This window comes from Argopecten irradians, chromosome 14 (genome assembly GCF_041381155.1).
Source record: "Argopecten irradians isolate NY chromosome 14, Ai_NY, whole genome shotgun sequence".
Classification (NCBI taxonomy): Eukaryota; Metazoa; Mollusca; class Bivalvia; order Pectinida; family Pectinidae; genus Argopecten; species Argopecten irradians.
Window position 1 is genome coordinate 32,289,822 of NC_091147.1, and position 12,468 is coordinate 32,302,289.

The window sequence follows — 12,468 nt, forward strand, 5'->3', positions numbered from 1 at the left end:
GACGGCGTGGATGAAGATGTGTAATCCAAAGGGAGTTACCACAGACAAATGACGGCGTGGATGAAGATGTGTAATCCAAAGGGAGTTACTACAGACAAATGACGGCGTGGATGGATGAAGATGTGTAATCCAAAGGGAGTTACTACAGACAAATGACGGCGTGGATGAAGATGTGTACTCCAAAGGGAGTTACTACAGACGAATGACGGCGTGGATGATGAAGATGTGTACTCCAAAGGGAGTTACTACAGACAAATGACGGCGTGGATGAAGATGTGTAATCCAAAGGGAGTTACTACAGACAAATGACGGCGTGGATGAAGATGTGTAATCCAAAGGGAGTTACTACAGACGAATGACGGCGTGGATGAAGATGTGTACTCCAAAGGGAGTTACTACAGACGAATGACGGCGTGGATGAAGATGTGTAATCCAAAGGGAGTTACTACAGACAAATGACGGCGTGGTGGATGAAGATGTGTACTCCAAAGGGAGTTACTACAGACGAATGACGGCGTGGATGGATGAAGATGTGTACTCCAAAGGGAGTTACTACAGACAAATGACGGCGTGGATGAAGATGTGTAATCCAAAGGGAGTTACTACAGACGAATGACGGCGTGGATGAAGATGTGTAATCCAAAGGGAGTTACCACAGACAAATGACGGCGTGGATGAATGAAGATGTGTACTCCAAAGGGAGTTACCACAGACAAATGACGGCGTGGATGAAGATGTGTAATCCAAAGGGAGTTACTACAGACGAATGACGGCGTGGATGATGAGATGTGTAATCCAAAGGGAGTTACTACAGACAAATGACGGCGTGGATGAAGATGTGTACTCCAAAGGGAGTTACTACAGACAAATGACGGCGTGGATGAAGATGTGTAACTCCAAAGGGAGTTACTACAGACGAATGACGGCGTGGATGAAGATGTGTAATCCAAAGGGAGTTACTACAGACAAATGACGGCGTGGATGAAGATGTGTAATCCAAAGGGAGTTACTACAGACAAATGACGGCGTGGATGAATGAAGATGTGTAATCCAAAGGGAGTTACTACAGACAAATGACGGCGTGGATGAAGATGTGTAATCCAAAGGGAGTTACTACAGACAAATGACGGCGTGGATGAAGATGTGACTCCAAAGGGAGTTACTACAGACAAATGACGGCGTGGATGAAGAGTGTACTCCAAAGGGAGTTACTACAGACGAATGACGGCGTGGATGAAGATGTGTAATCCAAAGGGAGTTACCACAGACAAATGACGGCGTGGATGAAGATGTGTAATCCAAAGGGAGTTACTACAGACAAATGACGGCGTGGACAAATGACGGCGTGGATGAAGATGTGTACTCCAAAGGGAGTTACTACAGACAAATGACGGCGTGGATGAAGATGTGTAATCCAAAGGGAGTTACTACAGACAAATGACGGCGTGGATGAAGATGTGTAATCCAAAGGGAGTTACCACAGACAAATGACGGCGTGGATGAAGATGTGTAATCCAAAGGGAGTTACCACAGACGAATGACGGCGTGGATGAAGATGATGTATCCAAAGGGAGTTACTCAGACAAGGGAGATAAGATGTGTACAGTTACACAGACGAATGACGGCGGCGTGGATGAAGATGTGTAATCCAAAGGGAGTTACTACAGACAAATGACGGCGTGGATGGATGAAGATGTGTACTCCAAAGGGAGTTACTACAGACAAATGACGGCGTGGATGAAGATGTGTACTCCAAAGGGAGTTACTACAGACAAATGACGGCGTGGATGAAGATGTGTACTCCAAAGGGAGTTACTACAGACAAATGACGGCGTGGATGGATGAAGATGTGTACTCCAAAGGGAGTTACTACAGACAAATGACGGCGTGGATGGATGAAGATGTGTACTCCAAAGGGAGTTACTACAGACAAATGACGGCGTGGATGAAGATGTGTAATCCAAAGGGAGTTACTACAGACAAATGACGGCGTGGATGAAGATGAATCCAAATGGAGTACAGACAATGACCAAAGATGTGTATCCAAAGGGAGTTACTACAGACAAATGACGGCGTGGTGGATGAAGATGTGTAATCCAAAGGGAGTTACTACAGACAAATGACGGCGTGGATGGATGAAGATGTGTACTCCAAAGGGAGTTACTACAGACAAATGACGGCGTGGATGAAGATGTGTATCCAAAGGGAGTTACTACAGACGAATGACGGCGTGGATGGATGAAGATGTGTAATCCAAAGGGAGTTACTACAGACAAATGACGGCGTGGATGAAGATGTGTACTCCAAAGGGAGTTACTACAGACAAATGACGGCGTGGATGAAGATGTGTAATCCAAAGGGAGTTACCACAGACGAATGACGGCGTGGATGAAGATGTGTACTCCAAAGGGAGTTACCACAGACAAATGACGGCGTGGATGGATGAAGATGTGTAATCCAAAGGGAGTTACTACAGACAAATGACGGCGTGGATGGATGAAGATGTGTAATCCAAAGGGAGTTACTACAGACAAATGACGGCGTGGATGAAGATGTGTAATCCAAAGGGAGTTACTACAGACGAATGACGGCGTGGATGAAGATGTGTACTCCAAAGGGAGTTACCACAGACGAATGACGGCGTGGATGAAGATGTGTAATCCAAAGGGAGTTACTACAGACGAATGACGGCGTGGATGGATGAAGATGTGTAATCCAAAGGGAGTTACTACAGACGAATGACGGCGTGGATGGATGAAGATGTGTAATCCAAAGGGAGTTACTACAGACGAATGACGGCGTGGATGAAGATGTGTAATCCAAAGGGAGTTACTACAGACGAATGACGGCGTGGATGGATGAAGATGTGTAATCCAAAGGGAGTTACTACAGACGAATGACGGCGTGGATGGATGAAGATGTGTAATCCAAAGGGAGTTACAGACTACAGACGAATGACGGCGTGGATGAAGATGTGTAATCCAAAGGGAGTTACTACAGACGAATGACGGCGTGGATGGATGAAGATGTGTAATCCAAAGGGAGTTACTACAGACGAATGACGGCGTGGATGGATGAAGATGTGTAATCCAAAGGGAGTTACTACAGACAAATGACGGCGTGGATGAAGATGTGTAATCCAAAGGGAGTTACTACAGACGAATGACGGCGTGGATGGATGAAGATGTGTAACTCCAAAGGGAGTTACTACAGACGAATGACGGCGTGGATGAAGATGTGTAATCCAAAGGGAGTTACTACAGACAAATGACGGCGTGGATGAAGATGTGTAATCCAAAGGGAGTTACTACAGACGAAATGACGGCGTGGATGGATGAAGATGTGTACTCCAAAGGGAGTTACTACAGACAAATGACGGCGTCCAAGGGATTACACAGAACGCGTGGATGAAGATGTGTAATCCAAAGGGAGTTACCACAGACGAATGACGGCGTGGATGAAGATGTGTAATCCAAAGGGAGTTACTACAGATGGGTAATCCAAAGGGAGTTACTACAGACAAATGACGGCGTGGATGAAGATGTGTAATCCAAAGGGAGTTACCACAGACAAATGACGGCGTGGATGAAGATGTGTACTCCAAAGGGAGTTACCACAGACGAATGACGGCGTGGATGAAGATGTGTACTCCAAAGGGAGTTACCACAGACGAATGACGGCGTGGATGAAGATGTGTAATCCAAAGGGAGTTACCACAGACGAATGACGGCGTGGATGAAGATGTGTAATCCAAAGGGAGTTACCACAGACGAATGACGGCGTGGATGAAGATGTGTAATCCAAAGGGAGTTACTACAGACAAATGACGGCGTGGATGGATGAAGATGTGTAATCCAAAGGGAGTTACTACAGACAAATGACGGCGTGGATGGATGAAGATGTGTAATCCAAAGGGAGTTACTACAGACGAATGACGGCGTGGATGGATGAAGATGTGTAATCCAAAGGGAGTTACCACAGACAAATGACGGCGTGGATGAAGATGTGTAATCCAAAGGGAGTTACTACAGACAAATGACGGCGTGGATGAAGATGTGTAATCCAAAGGGAGTTACTACAGACGAATGACGGCGTGGATGAAGATGTGTAATCCAAAAGGAATGACGGCGTGGATGAAGATGTGTAATCCAAAAGGAGTAACTACAGTCGGAGGACGTCATGGATGTAATACGCAGCATAATCTTTGAATAGAACTTCAAGTAAATGGAAGGATCCTAAAAGTATATAAAATGTATTGTTTTCATGTAAAACTCATAAATCACTCACATTTAACTAGCAGCTTCATCATTAAAACTTCCAGTCTTTAAATGTCAGTGGTTTCTAACCAGTTAAATATAATACAATCGTATATCTATATATAAACATTATTCAATTATCTTTCTATGAAATCTATGATCTATACAGATGCCAAAGTTTTGCAGACAATCATCTCATAATGCACTAACGCGCATTATAAAGATTGTCTGCAATGATCTGGCATCTATATATAGACCATATATTCCATAGGAAGACAGTTTAATGCTTAATTTTCAAATAATCCACCTGACATCCAGTGATTTTCCATGGAATATTTTTGCATATGTCAATAGTGTCATATGACATGTAACGATTTCCATTGGCTGGAAATTCATATTGACGTCATGACAGAAACAATAAAACGACGTCAAGAAAAATGACGTGACCTCAGAATTTCGAGGACGGCAAGACAAAATGGCGGTCATCTCTAGATTTTCGCAATACATTTTGACGTGAGATTATTGCAAATGTAGGTTGTTGTAACTATGTGAAAACCGGTATCTAAAATTTGTGTCAAATTCGAATGAGATTTTCTGAAACTCGTCTCGTCACCAAGGCTCACAAAAATAAAAAAAATCTTTTAAGACTCGTTTCATATTATTAAATCTCATAACGAGTTAAATATTATACAATCTATATAATATGTATAAACTATTGTTTTCAGTGTCATATTTGTATATTAATTAAACATGCATCAGCATGTAAGCTTTTAAACCAAAACCAAATTAGAAGATTTGATACTGGAACACAATCTTACTATTTAAATATAATATCTTCTGTTAATGCTATAAAAGTAATGCTTTCTGAGTTGAAATCATGCCTGTTCCTGAATCTAGACTAAGTGTTGAGTAAAGATTTAAGTGATTTGTTAGGAAGCAATAACCTTACCCAGTGATGGGCTGGCCACCAGTGTTAGCTGGAGAAGGATTTGACCAGAAATATATGACCATTGTAGTATCAGTTGCTTGGATACATCTTCAGCACTTGTTCTGTAATCAGCCTAAAATGTGAATTATTGTTATACTAAAAAGAACTATCAAATTCCTTCACACACAAAAATATATATCACTCCTGTTCATAGCTTTTCCCTTCCCATTTTGTTTTTAATATGGTCACATTCACAGATTATATTTTGTTGCAATTCATCAAAATTTAGAAGTTTTAGAATGCAAATTAGTATTCTTCAAATTTGAATGACCAATTCATTTTAACATACCTGATTATTGAGGAATTATGTTAAATCAGCCAACTTGAACTAACTTTTTCATTATACATGCATTATTTAATATTCGCATTCTTTTGAGTGCAGAAACAATCGGCGAAGTTCTGAAGGTTGCTGACTTTGTGAGGATGACGCCCTTATATTTATCGTGTGTGTTACCTCATTTCCATGAAGGTGGTCAATGATGATAGTTTCTATCCAATCTATATACTCCTCAAGAGCACAGTTGTTGATCAGAAGTTGCTGAAACCTTCCGAGGTCTACAACACACAAATCAAAGGCGAATTCTCTTTCATTTCCATATCTCCAACCAAATTGTAAATAATTTGAACTAATTCATTATTCAATGCACGTACATTATTGAATATACTAATTCCAATGATATACTTGTACAGTTGTTAAGAAGAGAAACATTTCAGGAGTGTTAAAACGGCAAAAATTATTATCCAGTCTTCAATTGATTCATGAGATCGCATTCTATCAACCATACAGCGCAACCTACACTGTCTGACAGTATCCTCATCCAGGTCGTCATGGTAACAGCGGCCAGTGATGTCTCCAATATCTAGGCTCTGCAGGACAACCTGAAGACGGTTGACCAGTTCGTGGTTATGAAGAACGAACCTGGCTGCCGTAGCAGTCCAAGACAACTGAAGATTTCTTCTCATCCTCATTTGGAACTTGTAACAAGCTGCACAAAATACAACCAACATCAAAAAATCATAACATTATTACAGTGGAAAGAGAAAGCTGAGTATTCTTTATTGTAACAGGCTACACAAAATGCATACAGTATGAAAATAATCATAACATTTGACAAAACGATCATCCTGTCAAGCACTGTCATTTTATCGTTTACCTTTTGACAGTCTTAGAGTTAACACATTTTCGTTTTAGACCCCAAATTACCAATATTGAATAAGTCTTCTCCATTCACCATTAACACATTGGGTATAAATCATTCTAGCATGCAAGCGACCAAATACCATAAATCATAAGTCTTTTAATAAGAGAAGAAAGCAAATTATACAAAGATTTACGAATACATGATATGACAGTGAGGGTCATTGCTTTTGAAATTGCTTAGTACGAAAATGAAGTTGAAATGTTTAACGTGGTAGAAAATTCTACTGACGCTATACCAAGTTTACAGACACTATACAAAGTCTACTCACGCTATACCAAATACTGACGCTATAACAAGTCAGGATGAAGTAAACTATTCGTGTCGGACAATATAGAAAGGACAATGGAAGGTAAAATGTAGTCGTATCAGATGAAATGTACAAACCTTCCAGCTTTTGTTCTCTTAGTCTCTTTGGGTACATGTTCAGTCCTTCAGCTATCCAAAAGTCCAGGTTGTCGACGAAGTCTTTAATAAATTGTACAAGTCTGCAAGAATGCAAATCTATCCATTACATTAAAGGTCCTCTATGTTCCATTAGCCAAACAAGAGATCCCAGAGGGATCTTGGCGCCCACCAAAGATTGATCTATGTCTGACAGATGAAAGAGGGATCTTTTCTCTGCTTTTCAAACTTACACTTCTTTTTCCTGCTTTTCAAACTTAAACTTCTTTTCTCTGCTTTTCAAACTTTAAATTATCAAAACCCAAGATGGTGGTTGGCCATCTTGTTGATCAATTGGTCCCAAAATGCAATAGGCAGAAATAGGTCCTAGGGGAACCTACATATGAAATTTGAGAACAATCCCTTCAATACTTTCTGAGAAATAGCGGTAACAAACTTTAACTATCAAAATCCAAGATGGCTGCTGGTCGGCCATCTTGTTGACCGATCATTCCCAAAATGCAATATGCAGAACTAGGGTCCTAGAGGAACCTACATATGAAATTTGAGAACAATCCCTTCAGTACTTTATGAGAAATAGCGGTAACAAACTTTAACTATCAAAATCCAAGATGGCTACCTGGCGACCATCTTGTTAACCGATCAGTCCCAAAATGCAATATGCACTACTAGGGTCCTAGGGGAACCTACGTATGAAATTTGAGAACAATCCCTTCGGTACTTTCTGAGAATTTGCGGTAACAAACTTTAACTATCAAAATCCAAGATAGCGGCTGGTCGGCCATCTTGTTGACCAATCAGTCCCAAAATGCAATAGGCACAACTAGGGTCCTAGGGGAACCTTTGGTTTGTTTATTTTTACGTCCTTTTAACAGCCAGGGTCATGTAAGGACGTGCCAGGTTTGTTGGTGGAGGAAAGCCAGAGTACCCGGAGAAAAACCACAGGCCAACGGTCAGTACCTGGCAACTGCCCCACATGGGATTCGAACCCGCTTTCCAGAGGTGGAGGGCTTGTGGTAATATGTCGAGACATCTAAACCACTCGGCCACCGCGGCCCCAAGGGGAACCTACATATGAAATAAGAGAAAGATCCCTTCAGTACTTTCTGAGAAATAGCGGTAACAAACTTTACCTATCAAAATCCAAGATGGCGGCTGGTCGGCCGTCTTGTTGACCGATCAGTCCCAAAATGCAATATGCACAACTAGGGTCCTAGAAGAACCTACATATGAAATTTGAGAACATCCCTTCAGTACTATATGAGAAATAGCGGTAACAAACTTTAACTATCAAAATCTAAGATGGCTACCTGGCGGCCATCTTGTTGACCAATCAGTCCCAAAATGCAATATGCACTACTAGGGTCCTAGGGGAACCTACGTATGAAATTTGAGAACAATCCCTTAGGTACTTTCTGAGAATTTGCGGTAACAAACTTTAACTATCAAAATCCAAGATGGCAGCTGGTACAATATTCACAACTAGGGTCCTAGGGGAACCTACATATGAAATTAATGATCCCTTCAGTACTTTTTGAGAAATAGCGGTAACAAGAATTGTTAACAGACGGACGGACGAATGGACGGACGGACGGAAGGACGGACCACGGACCATGGACGAAAGGGCGATTTGAATGATGATGGTGGGCTAAAAATAATATGTCTGTTTAAGGTTACCTGACCGACACTAATTTTTTACCCTCGACCCTAATTTTTTCCCAGTACTTTTCTACAAAACAAAAAAAAAAGTCGAGATTTCGATCACAGACTCTGGTTCCGGCCATTATTTTAGAGTGAAAGACGCTAAAAAATAAAATCCTTTGACCCTATTTTTTTGCCAATGTAACCCTAAACAGACATTTTTTTGCCTTAGCAGTTTATTATACTAAATTATATAGAGAATACAAGGTTAGTATCTTACAATACAAGGTTTATTTTGGTGGGAGACATAGAAAAGCAGAGATGACGAGACTGTGCCGAATCATATCGCCTTTCTGTGTCGAGCACCAAACGAAAACTTTTATTATAAGATACTAACCGTGTATTCTGTTTATCTTGCAACCATTATGACATTTTAAAACGAAAGAAAATTACCAGTTATTTATCAGTTATTTACTTGGTTTCGTCAGACGGTTCTTTGATGCGGAGGAAAAGATTAATTTACTAAACCGAATGCGAGTGTACTCTTTTTTACTACCGTACTAGTAATTCTATTCAGTGTGTAACAAATGCAAAAGTAAATGTGTAAACAAAATGAAGGTTCATTTCGTTATTTTGCCTGGTCTGGTGCAGTGATAGTCAACTACTACGCAGTAATTAGAACAACTCGCGTTATGGAAATTAACTTTCAATTTAATACTATGATGCTGAGAAAGTGATGCGATGTTAATATTATAACTTATCAAACCAAATTCACAACTTAAAATCCATTACCGATTGAATAATATATTCAAGGAATATATTTTTTTATTTTGTTGAGGTTATGGGGGTATAATTAAAATGGAACACATGTAAATTATGTACGGTAACCCTTGGGACCTTATATTTCCATTCTACTTTCAGTTTCCCGTTTAATCTATGTCAACCAGATGGGAAATATCAGGCTATATTTCATTTGTTCGCTTATTTTAACCCGTTTTAGGGTGGAACTAAATTCAGAAGTTAATGCTATAGCTGTTCCGTTTATTGAACTTTGTGACGTCAACACTAGCGCAAGCGGGAAATTCATAAGACATACACGTATTGTTATCAATTTTTATGTTTTGGACATACAGTTGATGTGAATCCCATCCATCAGAAAGATACGGTAAATATTCATGGTTCCCTAACTGGCACCATTCTATTTATCTTTCTTCCGGATGGGCTTCGTATCAACTATAAGTCCAATCTGGTAACAATTCATTGCTTAAATAAACTCCGATCTGGTCAAGGTTAAGGATATTTTTTAACGCTTCCGTTGCGTCACTGACAATCTATACATATGCCTATACATAACTGTTATATAATTTAACAAGAGATCCCAGAGGGATCGTGGCGCCCACCAAAGTATGATCTACGTCTGACAATGGAAAGAGGGATATTTTCTCTGCTTTTCAAACTTTTTCAAACATACAACATATATGAAATATGAAACAGATCACTTCAGTACTTTTTTAGAAATAGCAGTAACAAACTTCAACTATCAAAATCCAAGATGGCTACCTGTCGGCCATTTTGTTGACCGATCGGTCCTTAAATGCAATATGCACAACTAGGGCCCTAGGGGAACGTACATATGAAATTTGAGAAAGATCCCTTCAGCCCTTTCTGAGAAATAAGCGGTTACAAGAAATACGGATGGAAAGACGGACGACGTACCAGGGATGAAAAGCGATTTGAATAGCCCAACATCTAATGATGGTGGGCTAAAAATAAGTTTTGAAGTTGGACTGTCTTTAAATTCCAACAGTATTATCATGTTGACAAAATAGCATGTATTGAAAAATTTCATCGCATAGTTTTCATATATTCGCTTGTTTCAAACCGTTTTGGGGGTTACTCAATAATCTAGAAGCTGATGCTGTGGCTGTTCTGTTTATTGAACTTGATAACGTCAACACTGGCGCAAGCATGAAATTCAAAAGACATACACGTATAGTTCAAATTTTAATGTTCGTAATGGATATACAAGTCATAAACTGTTACCATATTGGACATACCGTTGATATGAAGCCAATTAATCCGGAAGAAAGATAAATATTTTAAATATCCGTATATTCCATGTAAACTTACTCTGAATGCGTACTTCCTATGTAAACTTACTCTGAATGTGTACTTCCTATGTAAACTTACTCTGAATGTGTACTTCCTATGTAAACTTACTCTGAATGTGTACTTCCTATGTAAACTTACTCTGAATGTGTGTACTTCCTATGTAAACTTACTCTGAATGTGTACTTCCTATGTAAACTTACTCTGAATGTGTACTTCCTATGTAAACTTACTCTGAATGTGTGTACTTCCTATGTAAACTTACTCTGAATGTGTGTACTAGCTTCCTATGTCAACTTACTCTGAATGTGTGTACTAGCTTCCTATGTCAACTTACTCTGAATGTGTGTACTAGCTTCCTATGTCAACTTACTCTGAATGTGTACTTCCTATGTCAACTTACTCTGAATGTGTACTTCCTATGTCAACTTACTCTGAATGTGTGTACTAGCTTCCTATGTCAACTTACTCTGAATGTGTACTTCCTATGTCAACTTACTCTGAATGTGTACTTCCTATGTAAACTTACTCTGAATGTGTGTACTTCCTATGTAAACTTACTCTGAATGTGTGTACTTCTTATGGAAACTTACTCTGAATGTGTGTACTTCCTATGTAAACTTACTCTGAATGTGTACTACTATGTAAACTTACTCTGAATGTGTACTTCCTATGTAAACTTACTCTGAATGTGTGTACTTCCTATGTAAACTTACTCTGAATGTGTGTACTAGCTTCCTATGTCAACTTACTCTGAATGTGTACTTCCTATGTAAACTTACTCTGAATGTGTGTACTTCCTATGGAAACTTACTCTGAATGTGTACTTCCTATGTAAACTTACTCTGAATGTGTACTTCCTATGTAAACTTACTCTGAATGTGTGTACTTCCTATGGAAACTTACAATATATAAATGTTAACTTAGATATATACCATGTACACTTACCCTGAGTGTGGATATATACCATGTACACTTACCCTGAGTGTGGATATATACCATGTAAACTTACCCTGATGTACACTTACCCTGAGTGTGGATATATACCATGTACACTTACCCTGAGTGTGGATATATACCATGTACACTTACCCTGAGTGTGGATATATACCATGTAAACTTACCCTGAGTGTGGATATATACCATGTAAACTTACCCTGAGTGTGGATATATACCATGTACACTTACCCTGAGTGTGGATATATAACATGTACACTTACCCTGAGTGTGGATACTTACATGTAAACTTACCTGAGTGTGGATATATCCATGTAAACTTACCCTGAGTGTGTACTTATATATGGAACATGTACACTTACCCTGAGTGTGGATATATACCATGTAAACTTACCCTGAGTGTGGATATATAAACATGTAAACTTACCTGAGTGTGGATATATATACCATGTAACACTTACCCTGAGTGTGGATATATACCATGTACACTTACCCTGAGTGTGGATATATACCATGTACACTTACCCTGAGTGTGGATATATACCATGTAAACTTACCCTGAGTGTGGATATATACCATGTAAACTTACCCTGAGTGTGGATATATACCATGTAAACTTACCCTGAGTGTGGATATATACCATGTAAACTTACCCTGAGTGTGGATATATACCATGTACACTTACCCTGAGTGTGGATATATACCATGTACACTTACCCTGAGTGTGGATATATACCATGTAAACTTACCCTGAGTGTGGATATATACCATGTAAACTTACCCTGAGTGTGGATATATACCATGTACACTTACCCTGAGTGTGGATATATAACCATGTAAACTTACCCTGAGTGTGGGATATATACCATGTAAACTTACCCTGAGTGTGGATATATACCATGTACACTTACCC

General features: G+C 39.5%; 1 protein-coding gene across 1 annotated transcript in view; it reads right to left on the minus strand.

The window, feature by feature from the left end:
- Positions 1-4,121: 4,121 nt before the first annotated feature.
- Positions 4,122-12,468, minus strand: part of LOC138307379 (transcription factor RFX4-like) — a 30,658-nt gene continuing 22,311 nt past the window's right edge. Inside the window, exons 10-14 of the mRNA XM_069248086.1 lie at positions 6,831-6,931; positions 6,042-6,230; positions 5,699-5,799; positions 5,206-5,317; positions 4,122-4,235 (exon numbers count right to left, since the gene is read on the minus strand). Coding sequence (XP_069104187.1) covers positions 4,162-4,235; positions 5,206-5,317; positions 5,699-5,799; positions 6,042-6,230; positions 6,831-6,931 — 577 coding nt within the window. The 3' untranslated portion in view covers positions 4,122-4,161. The remainder of the gene's footprint in view (positions 4,236-5,205; positions 5,318-5,698; positions 5,800-6,041; positions 6,231-6,830; positions 6,932-12,468) is intronic.